Source organism: Crassostrea angulata, chromosome 10 (genome assembly GCF_025612915.1).
Source record: "Crassostrea angulata isolate pt1a10 chromosome 10, ASM2561291v2, whole genome shotgun sequence".
Lineage (NCBI taxonomy): Eukaryota > Metazoa > Mollusca > Bivalvia > Ostreida > Ostreidae > Magallana > Magallana angulata.
The window spans coordinates 13,102,696-13,121,187 of NC_069120.1; the positions used below are offsets into that span (position 1 = coordinate 13,102,696).

The 18,492-nt window shown below is 33.6% G+C and overlaps 1 protein-coding gene across 1 annotated transcript in view; it reads left to right on the plus strand.

The window, feature by feature from the left end:
* LOC128165322 (extracellular matrix organizing protein FRAS1-like) overlaps positions 1 to 18,492 on the plus strand; it is a 46,757-nt gene that overhangs the window by 6,557 nt on the left and 21,708 nt on the right. Inside the window, exons 3-17 of the mRNA XM_052829735.1 lie at positions 464 to 571; positions 2,272 to 2,361; positions 4,844 to 5,003; positions 7,153 to 7,286; positions 7,776 to 7,859; positions 9,837 to 9,947; positions 10,199 to 10,256; positions 10,786 to 10,919; positions 11,361 to 11,447; positions 13,353 to 13,500; positions 13,713 to 13,862; positions 15,402 to 15,542; positions 15,771 to 15,914; positions 16,452 to 16,592; positions 17,258 to 17,407. Of these exons, the coding sequence (XP_052685695.1) occupies positions 464 to 571; positions 2,272 to 2,361; positions 4,844 to 5,003; positions 7,153 to 7,286; positions 7,776 to 7,859; positions 9,837 to 9,947; positions 10,199 to 10,256; positions 10,786 to 10,919; positions 11,361 to 11,447; positions 13,353 to 13,500; positions 13,713 to 13,862; positions 15,402 to 15,542; positions 15,771 to 15,914; positions 16,452 to 16,592; positions 17,258 to 17,407 (1,840 nt within the window). The remainder of the gene's footprint in view (positions 1 to 463; positions 572 to 2,271; positions 2,362 to 4,843; positions 5,004 to 7,152; positions 7,287 to 7,775; positions 7,860 to 9,836; positions 9,948 to 10,198; positions 10,257 to 10,785; positions 10,920 to 11,360; positions 11,448 to 13,352; positions 13,501 to 13,712; positions 13,863 to 15,401; positions 15,543 to 15,770; positions 15,915 to 16,451; positions 16,593 to 17,257; positions 17,408 to 18,492) is intronic.

The following is an 18,492-nucleotide window of genomic DNA, read 5'->3' on the forward strand; positions in this document are numbered from 1 at the left end:
ATACTGTCTGTCTAAATTAACAAAAAAATTAGCTATATAGTTTTATCTTTGTGTTCTTCATATTCTTGATGTCTAACAACAAAGCCCAATTGGTTAAAGCATCAGCTTTTAATCTGTAAACCTTGAGTTCAAAATCAAGTTGGTTTTGACATTGTTTTCCTATATAAGAAATTCAAAAATCCATTATATGGCAAAGAATTGTACAATTTGAAAATTTAATATATTGATTACGTTTTGGATATGAAATATAATATTGCACTCTCATTAATTGAAATCTCAGTGTCCAATACCATGTACCTTAATAGAAAAAATACATTTAATTACAATATGGTATACCTGATGATTACTCTTTCATCCTATTTTGCATGTATTGTGCATTAGATATTTAGATAACACATTAATTAATTCATATTGATATGAATTGCCCATCACAGGTAATTTTCAAATATTCATCATTTTTCAGAACCACACCCTATGGTTGCCGGATTCGTGTACCATCTGCTCTTGTCTGGACCCAGTGTCTGTCTGTGAGAGTGTACGCTGCCTCAATCCAAACTGTTTCTATTCCAAGGTAAGCCGAGATCATGACCACCACTACTGAAAATCGAGTTTCGTGTTGTTTTACTTAATAAATTTCTAAAAATATGCCATCTGGAATATTTTTAATGCATCTCATTGAATTAAATTTTTGCGTAAATTTTGTTAATTTGGTATTAATAATGAAATTGTCATTTACGCGGAGTTGTTTATGAGAAGAAATTCATTTTATGATAATTAGGAGTGTCCCTGGAAACTCTATTAACACCTTATTTGCACTTAACAATTTATGTAAAGGCAACATATGTTGCAGTACAAAGTGTACTGGTTTTATTGCAAAATGGTCTTACTCCATTATATTTATAAGACAATCAAACAGAGTGCACCATATAACTGCACCAAGTGACTTTAGGATTACTGAGCTTGGAATGGTAAACGATCCATCTTAATGTTTAATATATTTGTGGTCACCATTTTGATACCTGCTTAAAAGTTGATTGTTTATTTTTGGGGCCTCTGGCTATAAGATTTTAAGTGAATGTATCATCTTCAAAAACTTGCATTAAAAAGTAAAACAAAATAAAAAACAAAACAAGGCTCTCTTTCTGTTTCCCAGAGAGAAATGTCAGGTGAGTTCACGGCTGAGGTGACAGGTAAGAAGTTTCAGACCAGACTTCAATCCTTTGATCCCTAGCACTCTCACACCTGTGTCAGGTAGCAGCTTATTACAGACGTAAAGTTAAACCTGTGGCCCCCTGACCACTGTGTATTGCCAGCAGCCCGTGATGCATGGCCCTGACAAAAGTTTGACTGAATTCCTCATCAGGTCGCATCATTAGTATTGTTCATCTGATGCAGTGGAATAGCTAGGACTGATGGTTACAACCAAATGTTACCAGCTAACCTGAGGGAGCAGATATCACTTTACAGATTAATGGCTTGACATAAAATTAAAATAATCATGTCACAATGCTGGCAGTTAGGATCTCTTTGGCAATAAACATTTGTGAGTGTTTATGTGTACATAGAGATTTAGATCTCTAAAATCCCTGAAGGTGTTCAAAATACCCCTACCAAAAACCCAAATTGTCTACTGTGTCTTTTTAATATAGAGGTGCCTTTAGATGCAAAAACAGTTTTCATATACCTTGATATATGAAGCAAAAACACTATAAGATATACCAGTACTCAAACATTCATAAATTGTGTAAATTATGAGTAGCATTATATTGTGTAATTTGACAAATGACAATGATGGACTAAAATCATATTTCAATAAAATATGTAATACCGGTACATCTGTTTCTGATAATGATCGGAAAATTATTGGCTCTTGCTAGGTGGCCTGTGAGTCACAACAAAAACTACAGTATTTCTATAGATTTATCTGACAACTATATTTAAAATTTGCTTGGAAGACTTCATATCTCAGAGATGCATGCAAATGGTGCATCCACGTTCTGTAAAATATTTTTTTCTTAGCAGAATCCTTCAGAGTATGAGAATAAATATCTTAAGCCCTGAACATGACACCAAAAGTTTTATTTTGTGATGACTGCAAAATATTTGTACTTGATGGGATAATAGATTAAAAAAAAGTTTGTTTTTTTTGCTTTAAGTACAATTTAAATATTTTTTTGTTCCCTAGCTTGCACATAACAACATCCAGTAGTAGTATTATTAGTCAAATACATGCCAGCTGTTTTAATTGTGGTATCTGATGTTTTGTTTCAGGGGGAGTACCTCCAGATTCCTCACGATGGTTGTTGTCCGGAGTGTGTGGGAACCCTAGCCCCCTGTCAGTACGACACCAAAACTGTCCCAGTAAGTAGCATGTACAGGGTCTTTATTACTCTTTAAACACGTACATTTAACATGTATTTGATGCAGCAGTTCATCAGCTAAAATTTTGGTTATATCATATTTCTGTCAGTTATTCAGGTAAATGGACAATTATACCAAAAATAGTCATACAAATTTATTTTTAGCTAAAAGCATAATATATTTATAAGGTTATTAATATAATTTACATCTACAGGTATTTTGTCCCCACCCAATTCATATTCAATTGCATACTTACTGCACTAACATACATATTTTTTATATTAAAAGCTTCCAAGACTAGATTATTTGAAATTGACAAAAAATGGCATCTAACATTACTAAATACAGACTGAAAACATATTCTTTTTATCATTCTCATTGAAAAATGGCATATCTGATCCAGAAGTCTGCTCAACATATTGAAAATGTTGTGTCAATGTTTGTCTTTTGAATTTTGAATGCACTCATAAAAGTGGCTCCTTAATCCCCAACCGTGAAATGCTTTGACCTCCTTCATACATGTGCAAATTACTTTTGTAAAGAAGGTACCACCCTTTGACATCCTTGATCAGTTTTATAAATGCCTGAATATGGGGCACAGTAGAACTTCTTACAAATTGTGATTGCATAATGCCAGTTCAGAGGCATAAAAATTTGAAGAACCTGTTGAATTTGGCAGTCAATTGGTGAAGCAAATTTGTTGTCCACCCACACTTTACAAAAAATGTATGCACACAGAGCAGGACCATGATAGTGAATTTGTTTAAAGCAAATTCTGCGAACATCAAAGATGGCTTGTGACAGGTGCTGTCATTGCGTAACTAAATACAGGGCCTAGTACTGCACACGGCCTCAAATACCAGACGTGTGATCTCCTGATCACTTAGAAGATGTTTGCATTTAAACGAGTCTCTCCGCACTTTACCTACTCTTTTGTTGAGCCTTTTTAAACATTTTGATATAAATGTTATGATTGGTATTAGCCATTTGTCAGTGATTGTACTTGAAAAATTGAAGTGTCATTGCAGAATGATACTGTTCAGTGGTGGAATGTCTTAAGTTTACGTTGATTTTTACAAGTACAAATTAAGTGTTGGTTGCCCTTGCTTGCGTATTTTCAACAGCATAACTGATACCAGAAATTTAAATGAAGCAAAAACTTCTAAAACATGTTTTTAAAATCAGAACTGTCATTTTTTAATATATGCTCTGTAAATGAGATGAAGTCTATACTTTTGATAAAAAATTTGACCTGATATGTGTACTTCATTAATTTTTATACTTTATTATGCTAATCAGTACTTAGCAATGCTGAAAAATAATGTTGTCAATTTTGATTTTGATTTGCTGTTCCAAGAACAGTTAATTTATTGATTTTATGAAATAAATCTGTGCTTTGAATGATATTAAATTATAACGGGCCATATAACTTGAATTTATATTCATGGCTCATTGATACAATTTTATAAGCTGATCTTAATATGCTATTCATTGGCCATTTAATGAAGTATGTGACATTAAAACAGCCTCTACACAAAGTGTTTGTATTTATGTAACTTGTAACTCCCCATTAAAAGCTTGGGAGTATCAGAGGCTTAAAATTTGTTTTTGCATGAAGTAAATGGTCAGGAATATGCCCTGAAAAGCTTTATGCATTTATGTATTCTTTAAATCTAGAGTTATCAATAGTGTAAATATTAAATAGAAAATCTATAGCTTTCAAGCATTAAACTAATATTCATAATAAATTTATACACTATCAAAATACATGTCTCAGATTCATTTAGTGGGAAATCTGCCTGCAGGTGCAGTGAAATTCTTCAGGTTTTGTGTTATTGAAAGACGGAGAGAAAAAACAATACTTAACAGAATAAACAGAAATTAATATTTATTTCAGATTATTCTTTACGTAAAAAATCACATTGCTCTCCGCTGCAATAACTGTGAAGTCTGTTGTATGTTTACTTGAGTCGCACCACATTGGTATACACATTCCCTGACACTGGACACCATTCTTAATCATACATTTATCAAATATTTTGTTCTAAAGTTATAAAGAAGTTTGTTATAAAGAAGTTTTACAGAAGAATATGAATAAGATTCATGAAATTATTTGCATGGAGATTTTGATCAGGGATCAGATGTCTTATTCGCATTAGTCAGAAGTCCATTTAATCTTAACTTATCCTTAGGTAATCTTTGTTTTACTTATATTTCACAAAACTGACACCCATATACATACCAAGTAACTTTGTTGCTGGGACCAAATCTTTAATGAAATGCAAAGGCACATAACTAATACAACACACCCTAATGCTATAGCTAATCCTACAAGTGACTTTTATGGTGTAGTGTTTAGTAATTTCCTATATTTGGGAGTTGTCTCCCTTGATAGAGAGAATTTTGGAGTTGTCTCCCTTGATTTATATGAGTACTTGGGAGTTGCCTCCTTTGATTAACAAGAGATAACTGTACTTTACAGCACAATACAGACTGGTATCCTGAGCCTTGCTCTCACTGCACCTGTTGGAATGGAGAAGTCACATGTTCAGCAGTAGCCTGCCCCCGACAGACATGCAAGCCCGGGACTGTGGCCCAGAGCCTGCCCGGGCAGTGCTGCCCCCAGTGCACAGCATCAGGACGTGAGTAATCAGTCAATGTAGCAGGATTATTTAATTAAAGAATATGATTATTGTAGTGCACCAGGTAGAGAGTGCAAATCAATGTGAATCAGTACATATGCTTTACAGGGAGAGTCCTAAAGCAGTGGCAATCAATGTCGATGATAGTTTTTGTATGAAACATATGCTCAGTGATCAGCCAAAGGACATTCACTGTTAGGAAAATATGTATAAATCTTAAAATCACACAAAATTACTAATTTCATGTTTGACATTAATGTAGTACTGGTTTCATCGTATAGTAGTCTCACTTGAGTTTAATGTTACATTGCATTAAATTACTTATAAAAAATTCACGCCTTCTCTAGTAAAAGGTAATTTTTTTTTTTAGCATAAAGCAACTCAATGATTTTGCAATGGCTGCGTCGGGAGTTAATAGATTGTCACCCAGAAGACTGAGTACAGTAGCGAGTCTCTCGGTTCACAATGATGTGTGAACTATCTTAAATATCTCTCTGTGTTAGTGGCTCCTCCCTATCCCCACATTACCCAGCAGGGAGGGTGCAGACAGTCGGTCACAGCCGACGGTAACCCAACAATAACAGCCATTTTTGTTTCCAGTCTCGACACTGAACAATTTAAAACATAATCTTATGAAGAGGGATTCATCATTATCAATCAATTGGCCATAAATATTCATATTAAATTGTGAATGATAACTGTGTGAAATTATCCATTATAAAGATCATCATATTTCTAGTAATTTTATTATTTTTCATAAATCCTGTTACTAATGTCGTGAAAATGTCAATTTTTAAGATGATTTATTGAGCCCAGTAGTTAGGTATTTCACTAACAAATCATAAAATTTAATATGACGGTCATTATTATATTATCTGTTTTAATCATTTATAATAATCAATCATGAGAAAAAGATATTTTCATACCTCTAATTGAATTACAGGTAGTAGAAAATTGATACCTCTTCATAAATATATCTTTGAAAAAAATATATATATCACATGAAACCGGAAGAGTCAGCTGGGATTAGACAAGATTTAATCTTTTTGTAATTGTTCAATACTACAGACTTTGTAGAGAGATAAAAGAAGATAGAATGGTCATTGATGCACAATATGGATCAGCCATCACTTTCAATATGACAGATTTGATCTTTAGAAGATATATTACGATCATTTGATTTTATTCCCTCTTATCACAGCCATGATTCTTTAATATCGGGTCATTAAAAAGGGATTTGCGAGATTGATTTGAGAGGCAGTTGCTATTGATTGGAGGACATTTGCATATTTTGTTCACAAAGGGAGGTCTAGTAATTTTTCAAATGATTCCTAAATTATCACGACAGTAACACCTCATGTTTCATCTTTAAAGAATTTGAGACCTTATATAAATCGGTAGCTGTCGAAGACGTCCCCTGTTGTCTGCTTGGTTAAGTCACCATTTTTAGAACATATGCTGCTAACAATATAGTAATTAAATTTTTCCATGCAATGAAATCTATTGTTATGTTTCCACTCTGAAGTATTTCACATAATGGGTTAAATAGTTTGTGGGCTTGACTAGAATATGTTCAGAGAGTGGAAAATGTAGTATGACACCCTCCACTTGTTGGTTTTCTCACCTGTACTGTCAGTCAGGTGGCCTGGTTTCTGTCCAGCTAATAACTTCTTGTATAGATAGAAATGTATACAATGCAAAATTATTTCCAAGTAACACATTTCTAGAATATCATCAATGGTAGCTTTTTAAGTCAAAATTAACAACTTAATATGATCAAATTATTAAAAGCTAATTTTTCAAAGAGACGTTTTTATGAGACACAATGTACTAATAAAATATAAGTATCAAAATTGAAGTAGTTGCAAATTAGTGACTCTTTAAATTTTGTGTTCATCATTTCATTGACTGTGGGACTACCATTCCAGAGGACTGCAAATATATAATTTATTTCATTAAATGCAGCAGTGTAGCTCTTTTCACAAAAATTTTAAATCTTACGATTAATTTTTATCGTAAGTGAAAACTTACATGATTCTTATTAGTAACTCTTAATCTTACATAAGATTTTTTGTGAAAAGGGCTGCTGGTTTGTGTGTATACCATATTTTAACAGTAAAAAATATTCATATGCTTATTGTATTCTTAGGTTCATGTGAAGTAGATGGCGTGATTCATGATGATGGAGAGGAGTGGTCCCCCCTCCCCTGTACAAAGTGTGTGTGTCAGGATGGGGCCTCCTCCTGTTACCCGATACAGTGCCCTCCCCTTATCTGTCCTCCGGTAGGTGATACAAATATCTTCTTACTCCTTTATACATTTGATATTTCAATTTTAAATAATGTAACATTATATTTTGTTCAAGACACATTGATTAATGTAAGTTGGTTGCCATCAACAGGAAAATATACTTTGGAAACCTTTCAAGCTATTAAATAAAAACATAGAGTTTGTTTTCCTTTCTTGTAAGATGGAAACTTTTCATTACTGAATTTTTTGTTTTGTAAATAAAGCGTGTTGTTTTAAAGCTTTATGATCTGTTTTATGGATAGTGTTAGCCATAAATTTGAAAATGATTGACACTTTTGTGAGGGGAGCTGGTCTTATATTAACATCAAATTTATGCAGATTGTGTCAAGAGACCATAAAAGCCAAAACAAAGTGTAGAGTGTCCCTTCAGAAAATGTCTTTCTCTCTGTCAATATTTCATGAAATGTCCTAAGATTTTATTTATTGATGTTTTGAATATTCTACTCATTTTGTCTTTTCAAGGGCCAGGAGATGGAGAGAAGTCCTCACTCATGCTGCCCTATTTGCCAATCTCAGATGTGTACCGATAACCACAAGAAATACCAGGTACCAAACCAGTCCAATTCAAATCAAAATTCACTTTTTGGCACCTATAGATCATATTTTATATTTTTTTAAACCTTCCTTTTCTAACTCATTTTGAAGTCTTTAAAACTTTGGACAGGTAGAGTAGTTTTGAAACATGACGCTTTGTAATTAGTTCAGGTCCATTTTCTGGAAGACCGTCCAAACTAAGATTGCTTTGTTTTTACCTGTGAAGGTGAAATCAGAGCTTTTGACCATTTCTGGCTGACAGAATTAAAGTCCCACAGTTTTTTGTGGGGGGTTTTCTGTGCTGTCTTTACAAAGACCAGGTCTAAAGACCTCTGATAGGGCTGAGATTATTTGAAGGGTCTATAGATCTATATCTCGATTGTAAAACCGGCTGTTCTTGTTTACACCTATGAAGCTGACAGGTAATCTTTGATAAACATCAAGGAGACCAGCAGAAATTACCTTTTGGAAGTTCTCATATTTTCAGAGTGAAATCAAGGAGAAAGAATATAAAGGTGTATACCAAATTCAGATTTAACTTTGTACTCAAAAGCTCTGATGTTTCATCTGGGTGCAATGCAAATTTTTGGGTATAAAATTTTGGATATGTATTATAGAGGAAATGATCAGAGTTTTAAACATTTTTCTCATACATAAGATGTTTGTTTGTGAATCATGCTGTTTAGTTCAATGAACTCGGATAAAGATACTGATGTGACAGACATACATGTTTACTGTCAAAATCACATTGAAAGATTCAGGATTTACCACTGTAATTTATATGCATGAGTATGTCTTTCCAAATTTTATTGCAATGATTTTGGGTTTTGTTAAATCTGTAAGAATTAAGTAATCTTTTTATGTGATAGTGTGAGGAAATGGTTAGTTGAGTACCATATACATTGAAGAACAAACATGCATTTCACTGTAATTAAGCCTACAGATGATAGGGCAGCTAACACCTAGTGGCCACTTTCTGATAGGAACTTTGGTCTTTATTATCTTGTAAGCAACTTTAGAACTTTAACAAATATTTAAACAATTGAGTTTATGATTCCATTTCCTCATCCCACAAATTGAACTCCTGTTATCAGGGTGATATATTTGTTGCATGACAAATTGCTTGCACAAAAAGGCAAGGGGCTATATCTTACAAATCAAACTCTATTGCCCTCTTATGTTTCTTTTTTTTTCTTTAAATAAAAATCTGCACAGCAAGTTCCTCTCTGTCAAGCTAGTGATTTATGGTAATGAGACACAGGCAGTGAAGTCTGGCATTTCAGCTGAGAAATATTTCAGGGCCCCACCAGAAAATTTAAAATTTATCACTTTCAGTGTCGGCAATGTGACTGTGAACTACTGAGGATAACTTGCTCTCTGTCATACTTCGGGTGAACACTCACTCAGTGATTACTGATAGAGAGGTGTTCAAGATAAATTGTGAACAGAATGTTATCTGATCTTCCATGTAACTGTCAAAATTACATTTCCAACAAATTCCATGAAAGTTTATTTTTGTGTACTTAAATCACTGTAGTTTTTCATGTTAAAGAGGGTAAATGTGCTAATTGAAGATAAGCAATAAAAAGTATCTACATACTTTATTCAGCCTTAGATATGCTGCAGTTTTATTTTAGCAGTAATCTGTGATGGAATAAACTGAATTAAAAACTGAAGTGAAATTTTCTGATCAAAATCTCTTTTAATAACATATTATTAGTGGCATGAAGTTAGATATTGAAAGATATGAAATCAATTTAACATTCTAGCCTAGTGAACCAATGCACTTTAATACAAATTATTAAGACCCTTCCTCCCACCCCCACCCCCCAAAAAAAAATAAAACAGAAAAAAAAAGTTAAGTTCATATTTTTTTTTTATTATCACTGGTAATGCTTGTATTTGTTTCTGATAAGATCACATCACATCCAACAGATTGGATAAAATATGAATACTTAGTAAAATATATAATTTCTTGGTTTGTTTTAGAACAATGAGAGCTGGCAGAAGGATGACTGTACATTTTGTACCTGTTTACAAGGAGAGACAGTGTGCAGGAGGAGGGACTGTGTGGACCCTAAAGAACTAGAATGTGGCAAAGTATGTCAACAGAAAACTAGCTCACCTGTGTATATACACTTCATCACTCTCCTGATGCTATGTTAATCAAATGCAAATTATTTATATAATAAGACTTTTTAATTCCTAATTAAGGGGAAAATGTATTCCTATGGCCTTCATAAGAATTTACACTTAATTGTTTATCATGGTATATTTTAATTAAGAAAAGTTTTACAATTGTATTTTGAGTACATGTTCATTGTTTTTATATTGTTTGTATTTATTGATAGAATGAGAAAAAGGCCAAGCGGCCAGGGGATTGCTGTATTGAGTGTGTCAGTCGACAAGGTCAGTGAGATATTCAAATTATGATATCCATTTTATCAAACTTTAAAAGTGGTTATTTACGCTGGTGGTAAACTACACATTTTCTGAAGTCAAACAATGCACATGTGTATTATATATGCGGATTTGTGATTTTCTTTTTTTTTTATCATACGGGTAGGTTATTTTACGCGGTTTTAAGCTTTCTGCGTAACTAGTGTAAAGTCCCCCATGCATAAATAACCACTTTTACAATACATGATATACTTTATTAGTTACCTATGTTGAGTATCCTTTGTTCTGCCCTAGGTACCTTCAAATTATGGATAGTTATTTGCTATAATATCTTCTTGATGGCTAGAGTACAATTAACGATATATTATTTCCAGAGAGAAATACATGCTATTACCATCCCATCAATGTATAACCCAAACAGACACTTTGGTTCTTGTATATTTTATGCAAGCTGAATATTATCTTGTTATGGTTGTAAGAAGGATTACACTTATATAATTATAGATACAGATATAGTTGATTTATTTTAAATATTTAGCATCTTGTGATTCTGAGGTTCCATTGCGTTACCATGGAGATGTCTGGAACATTTCGGCCTGTGAATTTTGTTTGTGCGAAAATGGTCAAGTTCAATGTCACAAAGCCACCTGTGAACCTCTGTTTTGTGAACTGGTAAGATGACTTTTATTGTTGTTTTAAGAATTTATGTGCACCAGTTCTTGCCATATAAAACAATTAAACAACTGTTACTGTATATTGGGGAATATTCGCCCCCGTTTTATTTTTGCCCTCATCGTCAGTAGGCAAAGTTTAACTAACTAATTCAAAACAATATTTAGAAAAATGTGTCAATTAGAAATTATAGTACCGGGTATGTATTTCTAACTACCGGCAAATTCAAGGCAGGGCAAAATGGTTGCAAGTATAGAAGAGCTAAAAGAAAAAAAACAACTAGGCAAATATAAACTTGTACACATTATTGATTCTATCAGAATATTATAAATATGAAAATTGAAGAAAAATAGTTTACAATTTTTATAAAATAAATATTAAAAGCTCACTGTTTTTCTTTAGAATAAGTACAAGTATCAAGATTTCGATGTTATATTTCAGTATGAAACCAGAGTACATCTTGATGGTAAATGCTGCCCAGAGTGCATGGAACAACCCAGGTGCTACTCCGACGGAGATATATATCTGGTGAGAATTTCAAAGAAGTCGAGACGAAGAAATATAGATGTTCTATAGATGTTTCTTTAAGATTATGCAACAATAAGTATGTTGCTTTAGGTTTTGAATTTGTTTGATGTTAATTTTTTTATTTAATTCTAAAGTTTCTAAATGCCTTAACTTCGAAATACCAGGCAGTATTTATCTAAATGTAAAGTGAAGTGAGTGTTGAATGTAGAACGCTCTTTAGGCAAAACATATCACAATCAAGTTTCAAACCATTAATTCTTTTAAACCTGATGATCACAGAATTCCCTCAGTTCTCATCAAAGATATCTTGGCATTGAGAGTTTAAAAGAAATTTTTAGGAGATGTGTTTAGATTAGTTTCTGTTACTCCAGTGAGATTGAGATTAAGATTGAAGACCGCGAGGCATGCCATGCATTAAAGCGACACAGAGACATTTTTGCAAGGGTTAAGCTTTGGTACAGAGTAATTTTCATTCATGACTTAAAACCGGGATATCACCAGTTGTTAACCAGTGCATTCTAATACTGCACATGAAACACATCAAGAAGTATTTCGGTAACACCCAACTCTGCGCATTATTTCTTATCCATTTCTATTTGCTACAGGTAATTTTTCATCTGCAGCTCATTGATAAGAAGTGCACTTAATACAAAAATCAGCTTGCAATAATGATGCACTAGTTTTCTTATCTAGAAAAAAAATTATGAGAAATAGATCTTCCTGATGCTGAGATGATGAAAGGCAAACAAAACAAGTGTGTCAGCAGGATTCCTCTCCCAAACTGAAATCTGAAGGTGTCAAAAGCAATCCAAGAATTTCTTGACTTCACAATGGTTAATCTGTGTGATAACAGTGAAAGTCTGACAAGTTCATAACCTGATATCTCGGTGATGCATCTCTCAGATAGGGGCAACTCATGAGTAGGGGATTCCCCTTATCTTCATCAGCTGATCCCCCCATCTGTCAGTGTAGCCACAGACAAAGCTCCCTGAAAGTCTATGATCCACCTGTGTGGATCCTGGATCAGATAATCTAAAGATCTCGGCCCTGGGGGATCCAGCCCATCAGGGTTATCACTAAACATACTTTGTTGGGTCATTACTGTTTGGATTCGGATAAGGAACCCCTACAAATGAGCTGTGCATTCCAGCCATAAATTAGAAAAGTGTTCTATCTGGTGTTAAAGTCAACCTTCACTATGTTTGCTGTCAATTATTTACCAGGGTTATCTTTTACATTTAATTTTTAGGGAATAAAGTTGTGTTAACCATTGAACTTGTACATGCAATAGGATCCCTTTTTATCACACTCTGATTAGAACAAAGACCTTTTCACTATAGAATCACTTTAGTCATATCATATATTCTTCAATTTGTGAGGCAAAAAAATATAGTTCTACTGATTTTTTTTTTCTGAATTAGAGCTTCTGTACGTAAATATGTGTGGTATGCACTGCTATTCATTGTAGAAATTACAGTTCTAAGATATCATTCCTATTGAAATGAAGATACACATATATAGAATTACATGTGTTTAGTGTTTGAATGGTATCTATATATGTGCTTAGTTATTTGTATTTTTGGTAGCAATGAAAGATAGAATGAATGGCATCAATGAAACACAGTTACTTTAATTCTTAATTTTTCATCGCATACTCAGTTTCATTTTTATAGCACGCATGAATTTCATGCATGGAAATTTATGTATCCATGTCTGTAAAATGACAATATTCATTACGGTATTTTCATAAGGTGTTTTCATGATTTTGAGAAATATTACACAAAGTATATCAGCTTTGATGTGAAATTCCATTAAGGTGCTATTTTGCATATACATGTAACTACGGACTGATGTTTCTACTGATTTTAATACATGTTAATACATGCTCTGTTTTGTTCTCCTCAGGATGGAGACACATGGTACCCCGACCCCTGCTCCATCTGTAACTGTAGGGAGGGACACATCACATGCTACCAGAAGCCCTGCCCAGTCTGTCCTCAGGGACAGGTCTCTATCATCCACCCCGGGGAGTGCTGCGGAAACTGTAAACCATGTAAGATTAGGTCCCTGTAATCAATGCAAAGACGGGCCTCAAAATGGAAATGACCAAATTATATTTTGTTTGTTTGTATTCTTTCTTTGAGTTCCTGTTATTTTTTTTTTTGGGGGGGGGGGGGGGGGTTAAAGCAAAACTTTTTTTTCAAGTTTTTTACTTTTTTCTATCCTGTTATTTCTGTGTTTGTACCTGTTTTGCAATGTTTTCAGTGCAGTGTGGTACAGCTTGCTCTGTATGCCGTCCAGACAATCCTGACCACTGCCTGGTCTGTAAACAGCCGGGACTACTACTACAGAGGGGGTCCTGTGTCACAAGCTGTCAGGACAACTTCTACGTCACCAGAGACGCAAAGTGTGCAGGTAATATTCTTCAAACGCTTCCAGTTACATTACACCAGGTGTTAACTGACTTTGGTGTGAAGATTTATTATAGTTTAATATTTGTTGTGAACTGGTCACAAATAATTGATATTATGTCCTCTTCACTTTTTTCTTTCCAACATCTGAAACCCTGTTTTCCCACCTCTTATACATCTAGAACATTCTCAGAAAGTTGATTTTGATGTACAGCGATGATATTTTGTTCTTGGTTGATTTGAACAAATGCACCTGTTGAAATAGTTTTTTGTTCTGTGTGATTACTTTGGGTGGGACAATCTACAAGTTTGTTGTTTCATCAGTGTGCATTTCTATGCATCTTTCATCATCATTTCTGCTGCTGACACAGAGTAAACTTTGATTGAAAGAATTTCAAACAAAGATCAAATTGTTTCTTGATTGGAATTCTCTGGTGTCTATTTCTTGCACAGAAGAAGCTGATTTCACATTCCTTGACTGTCTTTGGCACACATAATCTTTCTGCAGTTTTAGCATAAAAATTAACCAACAGATTACTGCATGTCAGAGTAGGAAAAAAAGCTTGTATTCATACAAAAACAACTACCACAGGAAGAATGATAGGCACATGATGTATTTTTTTAAGTGCAATAATTCTAGGGACAAATCGTGACTGCTAATTCCATTAATTTTAGTTTTATTCATGATCTTGCATTATATGAGGTAATTAGAAAGGGATACAGTGGGAACCATAGTGTCATCATCGTTGTGCAACACCTGTTTCAAAGGGAAATCCTTTTAAATGGAATGGAGAAAGAGAGATTTTATTTCGTAGATGAACTTGTATTATCTCTTTTCATTGGATTATATTACAATGAAAATAAAATTTTGTGGTGTCATCCCTATCTAGTGCATTATTTTTGAAGGAGGGGTGGCAATTTAATCTCTTAGAAACTGCTCAAACTTTATAAAACAGGAAAAGATAACATGAACATCTGCAAGTCACAAAAATTATCACAGAGACTACTTTTCCCTAATGTACACTTGTCTAGTCTCAGGAGGTAAAGGCTCTTATATACCTGTATATGTTTTATTATTACTTATGATATACCTTACCTCTGAAGTGCCTCTTATTTTAATTAAAACATGTCAGATTGTTCCATTTTGAAGAGAAAAATATATCCTGGTAAACAAAAAAATTTAACTTTACTTATTGACTGTAATATGTGATTTTAAAAAATCACAAAACAGTGAAAAGAAATACATGTAATATAGGCCATAGCAGAGTGATTCTTTCAATTTTGACATTATATAGGATGCCTATTTGTAAATGGTATTAGGGTAGATATAAAATGTCAATCCTTATTATCACATTTTTTTTTTAACAAAGTACATTGATTTATTTACCAGTGGAAAGTTGATATGGCTGTTTTTGTCTATTTTACTATTGATTAATTTTTAAATCTCAATTTTTAAAATTGCCAATACTAATTTTAGAATAATGATTGACCATAACATATTTATAAAGTATTGGTAACTACCCCGGTACTTCCCCATTTCCAGAGTGCCATGACACCTGTGCCAGCTGTACTGAGGGCTCTCAGCATCACTGTATCCAGTGTAAGCCTGGGCTGCTCTGGAGGGATGGGCAGTGTGTAGCCAGGTGTGGATCCAGCTTCTATCAGGACGGGGGCCAGTGTCAGGGTAAGCTGCTTCAAATACATCGTCAGTCGATTTACAAGTATTCTTGTAAAAATATAGAGTCGGTTTCTATCAGAATGAAGGCTGTTTCAACACAGCAGTATAATTTTTGTGACGATAAAGATTAGTTTGACTTTTTTGACAATAATAAGAAAGGAGAAATGCAAAGAGTGTGTAAATGATTGTTTCTCTTCACATTACTATTATAAAGAATACTTTTCTTATTCTCAGCCTGTCATGGGTCTTGCTCAGAGTGTCTCGGTCCAAATGAAGACAGTTGTTTGTCATGTACTATTCCTGGTCAGTTACTCATGTCTGGGCGGTGCGTGAATGACTGTGGGCCTCAGTACTATGTCAGTGATCAAAAGTGCATAGGTTTGTCCTACTTTCACTAAATTCTGTTTAAGTTTATAGCAAACCATTTCACTATATTTGTGGTGCAATAGTATACCTAGTTTAGAAATATCTTTTCAAACCTTTAGTTTGCTTTAAAATATTTTTGACTCTTTTCAAAACTTTGAAATTGTTTGACTCTCATATCATTTTAGCAGATGGAGATTCATCTACATTGGAATTTAATCCTACCTCTTTAAAGTTATTCTCATTTTGTTAATTGAAAATCCCTCTATAATTTATGCTGTACTTAAGTTCCCTATTTTACTATTAATTTGAAGTGAGTACATGTACTTACATGTAAATCAGCATTTCCACAGTTTTGTATTAAATTGCAAGAATATCAAATTGCAAATGCAAAACTTTTATTATAATCAAGATTCAGAAAATTAATTGTGAGATTTTAAAATCTACAAAGAGTTCTTTTCAAGATTTTATATGGATAAAAATTTCCTTCATTTACCGGTAATTCGAAATCTAGAATAATGTACTGATGCTTGACAGTGCCTGTTTTTACAGCCTGCCAGCCATCCTGTCTCAGCTGTTCCAGTGATGGGAGGTTCTGTACAAACTGTACTCAGTCCCTGGTCCTTCATAAGGGACAGTGTGTCACCGGCTGTCCCCGGGGCTACTTCATCTCCACCCAGGGGGTGTGTACTGGTAAGTTTGTTTATCATTTAACTGTCCTTTATCTTGACCCCCCACTCCCTAATCCTTGAAAGTAAGACCAAAAGAAAAACATTGCTTTATACTTGAAAAAAATCTCAACACTTTAATATTATTCTTTCAAAAACACTTCTTTAGTGAATACCAGAGAGTCAAAGTTTACTTATGGTACTCAAATCAGTAACGATTCCTTAATTGGTACATGTATAAAAACCAAGTCAATATTAGGGGACCATATACCTTGGCAAGTAAAGCAGCTCTTTTCATGTTGCATTGAACTTCAAAGAATTTAAAGATAAAGTATTTTTTTTACATTTTCTGAAATGCCTTTCAAATTTCCAAATAGATGAATAAAATGCCTGCTCAGGAGGCATGCAACGAGGATCATTTCTTGAGTCATTAAACAAATTTAAAAGTCACCTTCAGACTTTGTATCACTTTTATAATGATAACTTCAGAAGTTAATTGGAAGGGTGTCCTCAAAAGTGTGGAAAAGTCTCCTTTTTATTCTCTTTCATTCAACACATAATTTCCAATCAGATGGTTATCAAAAAGTTATAAAAAAGGAAGCTAAATTGTAAGATGATATAGCTCTCTGTAACATTTGATGAGTGCATTAAAATTGCCTTTGTTATTGATGAGACCCGTCTCTTTCACAGCTTGTCACCCGAGCTGTAAAAAGTGTACCGGGCCCCTAGAAGCCGATTGTCTGTCATGCTTGGATGGTTCTGCACTCACTGACAGGGGGCGCTGTGAGCTGGGAACCTGCGGTGATGGACATTACAAGGATGCTAATGGAAACTGTCAAAGTACACCAACCTTTACCTGATTTTACTTCTAACAATCCTTTGTTTGGAGAGGAAATTTCTTCATGTCAAAGTTTCTTCATGTTTAGAATACTTGTCATTCTGTTACGATATATACTGTTTAAAATTTTCACTTTTTAAAAGTTTTTAGTTACTAGTAAATTGATGCTGACTTGGAAATGACCTACTCCATAATCTTTGGGGTTTGATATACATTTATAGCTCAGATCCTTTGCAAGGTTTTTCATAATAGCCCATCCCATCTCTGTTTACAATTGTCTTTTATTGACTTTATTCATTAAATCTTTCTAAGCAACCAAGGGTATTTAATGCCATGTGCATTTGACATATGGTTAATTAGATTAAAAAATCAAATTGATAAAGATTTATGATGGATGAAGTGCAGTCCATTGAAGCAATGTCCTTTTATCATGTATACACTAAATGTCATTTGATTTGACATGATAAACATCAACTGAAATATTTAGTGGCTATTCTCATTCAAGAATTTATTCAGTGTGTCATTGATGTGAAGAACATACAAGCTCAGCTTTGTGTTAACAGTAAATTGTCTGTGTTAATGTGAACAGACCAAATTCAACATTTAAACTCTTTTTAAGTCATTTCAAATGAACTGTATGCGAACATCTGTTGGATAACAATCTCCCATGGCTGAGTGAAAAATAGGACTTTATATAGAGCTTTGACTGTATAGGACAAGATAGCTATAAAGACTTATCAGAGGGAAATATCAAATCTTTCAATAGTAGCCTTCACTACAAACAGACCTATTCATAAAGTAGAAGTTTTACCGATACAACCAAAAAAAAAAATTCACAGAAGACCAATGTGGATGGAATGAATTCCGATCCCAAATAAAAGATGTAGTCATTTAAAAAATACAAATGCTTTTATTGAATACCTTCAAAAAGGATTTGTTTTAAGAAGTGAATGGGAAAAGCTATGAATTAACAAATACCAACACATGTATATTATTGAAGAATAATCTAGATTTTGTTAGTTAAACATTTTAGGTAGAATGAGATAATAAATACCAGTAAATGAAAATTGCCTTTATACGTGTTCTG